Below are 7,353 nucleotides of genomic sequence, written 5' to 3'. Positions count from 1 at the left end.
AACTCAAAAATGGAAGTACTAATAATTTTTTTGGAGGAGTTTCGTTCGCAGGAGTTGTCTCCGAATCGTCATTTATGTTCGTATTTTTGTTCTGTCTATGTTTTATTGTTTTAATTCTATTGTTAATTTGATTAAAAATCAGTTGGAGGGGATATCCATTGTCAAGTAATATTTTTATGCAAATGTCAAGATTTTTAGTATGATATATTGGATGTGACAATAGTAATGCCCTGTCTATCAAGTTGTATAGTGTGCCTATTTTGTGGTTCATCGGATGATTAGAATAATACGATAATAGTCTCCCTGAAAAGGTTGGTTTATGATACCAATCGATTTGGATTTTGTTTTCGGCAATTTCTAGTTGAAGTTCTAAGAAGTTAATCTTTCTATTGGTTTCTTTTTCAATTGTAAATTGTAGCCTCTCATGGTACCCATTGAACTTGGTTAAGATGTTGTTGATTAAAGAATACGGGGCTGCTAACAATATGTCGTCCACATATCTATAATAGAATATTATTGACTGTTCAAACTCTGTAAATATTTGTTCTTCTAGATCTCTCATTACTATGTCAGCTATGATAGGCGAGAGAGGGGAACCCATCGGTGTGCCATATGTTTGTTTGTATATGACGTTATCAAACGTGAAGAAGGTGGATGTTAATATGAAATTCACCGCGGACAGAAATTCTTTTTTAGGAATTTCTGTGTTGTTCTTTATTAGTTCCCATCTCTCTTTAATGCCTTTGATGGCGAGATCTAATGGGACATTAGTGAACAGAGAAATAACATCTAGTGAAAAGAGTGTGGTATCTTCTGGTATAGTCATTCCTGACAATTTTTTATATAATTCAAAACTGTTGTCTATATGGCTTTTTGCTTTCGGAATACTGGTTGATATGATTTATTAGGATTATATTAATTATTTAATTTAAGAATTTAATGTACGCTGAAGAAGGCACTGTGTGCAGAAACGCGTCCGTACGTAGTTTAAGTAGCAAATGTAAAGAGCTATAAGGTATTAATTATATTTATCCAACCTATAAGCTTGTAAAACTTGGCCTTATTTACATTATTAATTCACGAAATAATTTTCATACTTTTCATGCGCATATCTTTGTTTGTAGACGATAATAAGAATGACCAAGAACCACAAACAATGCACTGATCAAATAAATCAGGTAATATTATAGAGATAACGATTATTTTCATATTTCGAATAAAAAATTTTATTTACAAACAGAACGTGTCTTTTAAAAATGATTCAAATGATCAATAAATTTACTTAAAAAATATATAATAAAAAATTACCAATGAAAATTTCAGATGTGCCAATTGATGAACCATCTACATCGAAAATCATTCTTGACGTGATGGCCCCCGTGATGAATGAAAACTCAATAGATCAGTTGGACAATATATTGTTTGCCGACGCAGAATTCAAATGTATAATATACGAGTGTATAAATACGTGTACGATAAAATATTAATCATTTTTTACCCATTCTTCACAGATAAAGAATCACAGCTGATAACACAAAGCCCAAAACAAAAAGACAAGAAAACTAAGATTTCATCCGAACATGTTGAAGTAATGAAGGCTATTGAAGGAATAAATTCGGTGCTTAAACAAGTTTTAGAAAATCAAAATAAATTGATGAATTTGTGGGAAGCGTCAGGTATCCTTAAAAGTATGCCTCAAGCCTTTAACGAAAAATATGAATTAAATATACCTTTTAAAACAATAGAGGAGTTTATAAATTTCAATGAATTATTGCAAAGCAATAATGATTGTTTGTGTAATTTTGTAAGTATAATATAAATGTTAATTAAATATTATTCTGTTATTATTGTTATCACTGATTAATATCATTTGCAATTGTACCAACTAGGTCCGGTCGTTATATGTATGTTTTAATTGATCGACGCAAAAATCATATTAAAACAATTATGAACATATTAAAAAAATATATGTCCCGAGATGTCGCTTTAAGATATACAGCACAAAAACAATGTACTGATAAATTAGTGCTCAAGGAATTGCCCTTTTGTAAATCAATAATAGGTATAAAATATTTCAATACATCTATTATTAGCATATATTGTATATAAATATTTTTTAACATTTTTAGAATTAGCAGTGCACAAACTCGTCAACGAAAATAATCAGCCACTAACGGAAAAGGAAATTCTAAATGGTATTGGTTACTGCTTAACAAACGCGAAAGACTGGGATGGACATCGCGTAAAAAGGAACAAAGTACAAAACCCAGAGTGAAGTTGTACTTTTAAAATTTGTAGGCTAAGCTATAATAAGTAATTATATCTGTTAATTAGTATTAGTTTGTTTAATGTTTTCTTGTGTCCGTGATCTCTTAGCGGCAGGTATCGGGATAGCTTCGCTCTTGGTATCGTGACGATTGCTTAGCTCTCGCAGGATGAGAGGCACACAAATGATATACGCTAGTATCCGTATATAAAGAACCTTTAATGCTATTCTTATAATGAGCGGGTTTACACTAAACGTTCGCTCGACGACTTGTGGCGCCGCGCGCGCCGTGTGTGTTCCTAAATACATAGTTACAATACCCAACATCCCCCTCTTAAGTAATTACCGTTCGATATAGCTTTTGGCAGCTGGATCTAAAATTAATCGTCTTGGAGGGGCTCGGTTACGAATGGGTCTAGCAGGGGTTGCTTCGGTTATAGCCGGACCTGGATCTTGATCAGCAGGACTTTGAATTCCGGGCGAGTTCGATGACAACTCGACAGTACTCAAGCTGGTTGAAAGTGATGGTTCGGAGAGTGCCGGATCGGTTGGAGATCCTGGCTGTGGGATCTGCGTTTCCAGAAGCGTCCAGTCGTCTCCTGCTTCCTGAGGTTGGATCGGAGAGTCGGAACCACCTTTCCAGATGTGGTTGATATGTCGATCTACTATTTTACCGTTGTCCAAGCGTACTGAATAACGGATTTTTGACAAGACACCATGGATGGTACCCTGTACTCGCTTGTCCTTCCCTTTTAGGACAACTACACGGTCTCCCACCGCTAAGCTTCGGGGACGAGCTCCGTGATGTTTCGAGAATTGTTTCTGCATCGCTTGTTGTTTGGATACAGTGGGAGTTGTCGCAGTAGGTCTGCTTGATTTCGGAGTCGGTAGCCATTTGGTAAACGGGGTGTTCATGCGACGTCCGAAAAAGAGTTCTGCTGGAGATTTTCCTTCAGGAGCCGCTGAGCATGGTGTGTAGCGATAACTGTAGAGAAAATCGAATAACTGTTGTTTCCAATTGCTGGGATTTTTAGCAATAGCTCTTTTTACAGTGTCCACCATTCTCTCGGCTTGACCGTTTGACTGTGGATGATTCACAGAGGTAAGAATATGCGTCGTTTGCATATCTTTGCAAAAGCTTTTAAATAGTTCTGAAGTGAACTGTGTTCCATGGTCTGTTACGACTATATCCGGGGGTCCATTTCTAGCGAAGATTTCGTGACACAAATCGACGGTGCGTCTTGCAGAGATTGTGGGTGTGATTGCCACTTCTAAGAATTTTGAATAGGCGTCTACGAAGATCAGTAGATATTGTCCATCGATTGGGCCTGCAAAGTCGAGGTGTACCCGTTCCATAGGGCGTGATGGAACAGGCCAAGGTTCTAACGGAACCTTTACGGGTAGTTTTTGATTTAGTGCGCACGGTTCGCACTGACGTATGAGACGTTCTATGTCTTCTGACATTTTGGGCCAGAAAACATATTCACGTGCCAGCTGTTTGGTTCTTCGAATGCCGGGATGGCCCTTGTGGAGTGCTGCTAGGATCGTTGGCTGCAACTTTTTTGGAACGACAATCCTATCGCCCAGGAGTAAGGTGTCATCAACTATGGAGAGTTCTTCTGAACGTTTCCTGAAGTAATCTAAAGGACTTGGATTTTTTGTTGTCTTCCATCCTTCTTTAATGGCATTAAAAACTGAGCGAAGAAATGGATCTTCTTTAGAAGCTGTCTTCAATTTGTTGCGAAGCTCCTTGCCAAATATATCGATCGATGAATTTTTTAAATGGAGGAGTTCACTTTCTGTTTCTTTGATCAACTTGCAGTTCTTCAGCGTTGTCTCTTCGAAATTTGTCGATCAGACGGGATAAGGCATCTGCTTGACCGAAATCTTGCGTACGTATATATTCTATCTTGAAATCGTAGCCCAAGAGTCGCAATGCCCAGCGCTTGAGACGTGCTGCTGTGGTAGGTTTAAGACCTTTCGTGTTCTCTGTCTGCAACAGCGCTACAAGAGGTTTGTGGTCTGTTTGCAGGATAAATCTTCTTCCCCAGATGAACTTATGGAATCGTTCGACGGCGGTAACAAGTGCTAATGCTTCTTTTTCGAGTTGCGAGTAATTTCGCTGAGCGTCTGTGAGGCTTTGTGACATGTGGTAGACAGCGCGTTCATAGCCTTGTGCATCCCGTTGCAATAGTACTCCGCCTACTCCAGTAGCACACGCGTCCGCTGCCACTACGAGTGTCTTCGAGGGGTCGTAATGCTCCAGTAAGAGAGGACTGAGCATAACCTCTTTTATTTTCTTCATTACTGAATCATGTTTTCGATTCCATGACCAATGATGGTTCTTGCGAGTGAGTTCTTCTAGGGGCTGTTTCATCTCGTGCAGGTGAGGAATGAATTTGCCGTAATGGTTGATCATACCTAGAAAACTCTGTACTTCTGATACAGATGTGGGGTTTGGCATGTTAACTATAGCGGACGTAGTTTCAGGATCTGGGGATATACCGCGTGCGTTTACAATTAATCCTAGATATTTTATTTCTTCTGCTGCAAAGTGACATTTCACAGCTCTTAATTTCCAGCCGCAATCTTGTAGACGTGGAGCGTTTTCTGTAGACGATCGTCGTGTTCCTCACGGGTGGAACCTGTTACGACAACATCATCCAAATATGCGTATACTCCTTCGAGGCCAGAAATTGTGACGTCCATAGCTTGTTGAAAAATAGCCGGTGCCGTCTTAATACCAAAAGGCAAGCGTTTGAATCTGTAGAGTCCCTTCGGCGTTGTGATGGTTGTGACTTCTCGATGATCCTCGTCGATCACTAGTTGAAAAAATGCGTCACTCAAATTTGGCTAAAGAAACGATTTCCATTTAATTTTGAGAAAATACTTTCCATGATAGGCAAAGGATGCTTATTATCGACCAAAGCACGGTTGACTCCTGTAGAGTAGTCTGCGCATAAACGAATCTTCCCGTTGCGTTTTTTCACAATAACGATGGGTGATGTCCAAGATGACGCTTCTACTCGTTCAATGATGTCCAAAGATTCGAGACGTTTTAATTCTTCCTCGAGAAGAGTTTCCATGGCGAAAGCGATCTGTCTACACGAATTCTGGACTGGTTGAGCATTATCTGCTAAATTAAACTTTACCTTGAAGTTGTGACATGTACCCAATTCTTCGGCGAATAGACTCGGAAAACGCGCAAGAGCGTCTTCGAGATAGGCATCATGTGGTGACGTAACATCCTTCTCCGTGGTACTTACGATTAGCTTCGATAGCTTGGCGTGCTGTTTATTTGACGTTGAGCTGCCTGGATGCAACTTACTCAATGGTACGTTCCAGAAGTTGAGATTATCAATTGCGTTAAGACCAAAAAGATTGATGTCATCTCGAGAAGCGACGTGTACATAGATTTTGCCTCTACGACCGAGTGCTGTAATTGTACTGTAAAATTTACCGATAATCTCTAATGCACTCCCGCCTGCGTGTTCGACTATATCGCTAGTGATAAGTTTAGGTGAACCGATGCGGAGCCATTCATTTTTACCGATAATCGTGATATCAGAGCCGGTATCGTATTGTAAATTTACCGATTTACCGATTAGAGATGCCGTAATATAATGACGTCTGCGCTTACCGACCGCGGAGAGCGCTTGTATAGCAACGTTTTTTATTTGAAGTTGTGTTTTAGAATCTTCTGTATTTGAGCGGCACATCTTCGCAATGTGGCCCTTCTTCGAACATTTATAACATTCCGCGTCGCGAAAAGTACATTTAGCGCGAGGATGGCTGCCGCCGCAACCATTGCACTTATTTTTTGTTGCCGGTTGAGGCGAGGTTTTCGGCGAACTTTTATCCTTAGAAATTTTCTGTTTTCTTGGATTGTCTTTGGATTGAGTAATACTTAATACCGTAGTTTGCGGAGGTTTCGAAGGATTCTCTAATGTCTTCATGCCTGACGTGACATTCATGTAAGCTTCTAGCTCTGCGACGACATCCTTTAGTGAAGCATCTTGATTCTTCTCAATGACTCGAAGTGCAATCTTCTTTAGTTGATCGTTGTCACTCGAGTAACAGAACGATTGTAGCAATAACAGTGTTCGAAGACTGTCATCCGTTAACTTTGATCGGTCGAAATCGGCCGCGTGGCGATTGATACGATCGATGTGCTCAGAGATCGGTACCGCTTTGTCATACCGATAATTTAATATTTCAATACGTCGACGAGTAAGAGGCACTTTATCACGAAAGAGTTCCTTGAGCTTGGAAAGGAGATCTTCCAAAGATAATTGAGACGGAACCGTAGGTGCAACGTGATCCACCAATCTGTCAAATTCCGTTTGACCTAGCTTGTCTAAAACTAGGCGTGTTCGCATTTCAGCCGGTAAACAACTCGTTTCCGTGACGATGGTGTACTCGTAGCGAAGTAACCACTTCTCGAATGGCTTTATTTCGTCGCCCGAACCATAGCTATATTTCTCGACGCGAGCACTCAAATGGTTGAAAATTTCGATTTGAGATGGTGAGTGTGGACGGGCTGGATCCTCCCGTTTTTCTTCCTGGCGATTGAGTTGAAGCTGGAGAAGAGAATTAACGGCTGCCATAAGAGTCTCGAGCTGACTTGTTGTATTAGCCATCGTTGTAGGTTAAGTTTTGGTCCGCAGCGCCAGTTGTTGTGTCCGTGATCTCTTAGCGGCAGGTATCGGGATAGCTTCGCTCTTGGTATCGTGACGATTGCTTAGCTCTCGCAGGATGAGAGGCACACAAATGATATACGCTAGTATCCGTATATGTATAAAGAACCTTTAATGCTGTTCTTACAATGAGCGGGTTTACATTAAACGTTCGCTCGACGACTTGTGGCGCCGCGCGCGCCGTGTGTGTTCCTAACTACATAGTTACAATACCCAACAGTTTATATGAGAATTTTTGTTTTGCCAACGTTAAATAAAAGTATTTTCTTTTGCTTCCTCATAGAGGAAGCTTTGTTTTCATGCGAAAATTTTTTTTGGGTTTTGGGTTTAGAATGTTTAAAAAACTAAAAAAACACACTTATTTAAAAAATGTGTGTGTGTGTTTGTGCG

General features: G+C 39.9%; 1 protein-coding gene across 1 annotated transcript; it reads right to left on the bottom strand.

Moving 5' to 3' along the window:
* Positions 1 to 2,608: 2,608 nt before the first annotated feature.
* Positions 2,609 to 6,906, bottom strand: LOC105557245 (uncharacterized protein K02A2.6-like). Its single transcript, XM_012004430.1, has 4 exons — positions 5,157 to 6,906; positions 4,903 to 5,088; positions 4,083 to 4,813; positions 2,609 to 4,015 (listed from the first exon to the last, which is right to left on the bottom strand). The coding sequence occupies exons 1-4, from the start codon at positions 6,904 to 6,906 to the stop codon at positions 2,609 to 2,611; spliced, it is 4,074 nt and encodes a 1,357-aa protein (XP_011859820.1).
* Positions 6,907 to 7,353: the final 447 nt, after the last annotated feature.

Source organism: Vollenhovia emeryi, unplaced genomic scaffold (genome assembly GCF_000949405.1).
Source record: "Vollenhovia emeryi isolate VEMERY1.0 unplaced genomic scaffold, V.emery_V1.0 DF939551.1, whole genome shotgun sequence".
Taxonomy (NCBI): Eukaryota; Metazoa; Arthropoda; class Insecta; order Hymenoptera; family Formicidae; genus Vollenhovia; species Vollenhovia emeryi.
The sequence above is the reverse complement of the archived record's forward strand: the minus strand, read 5'-3'. Positions and strand labels throughout refer to the sequence as shown.

Coding starts and splice junctions, on each gene's coding strand:
- LOC105557245 (XM_012004430.1), bottom strand. CDS start 6,906: ATGGCTAATACAACAAGTCAGCTCGAGACTCTTATGGCAGCCGTTAAT. Junction 5,089..5,156: donor TCCTTTGCCTATCATGGAAA/GTATTTTCTCAA, acceptor TTTTTCAACTAG/TGATCGACGAGGATCATCGA. Junction 4,814..4,902: donor TGTCGTAACAGGTTCCACCC/GTGAGGAACACG, acceptor GTCACTTTGCAG/CAGAAGAAATAAAATATCTA.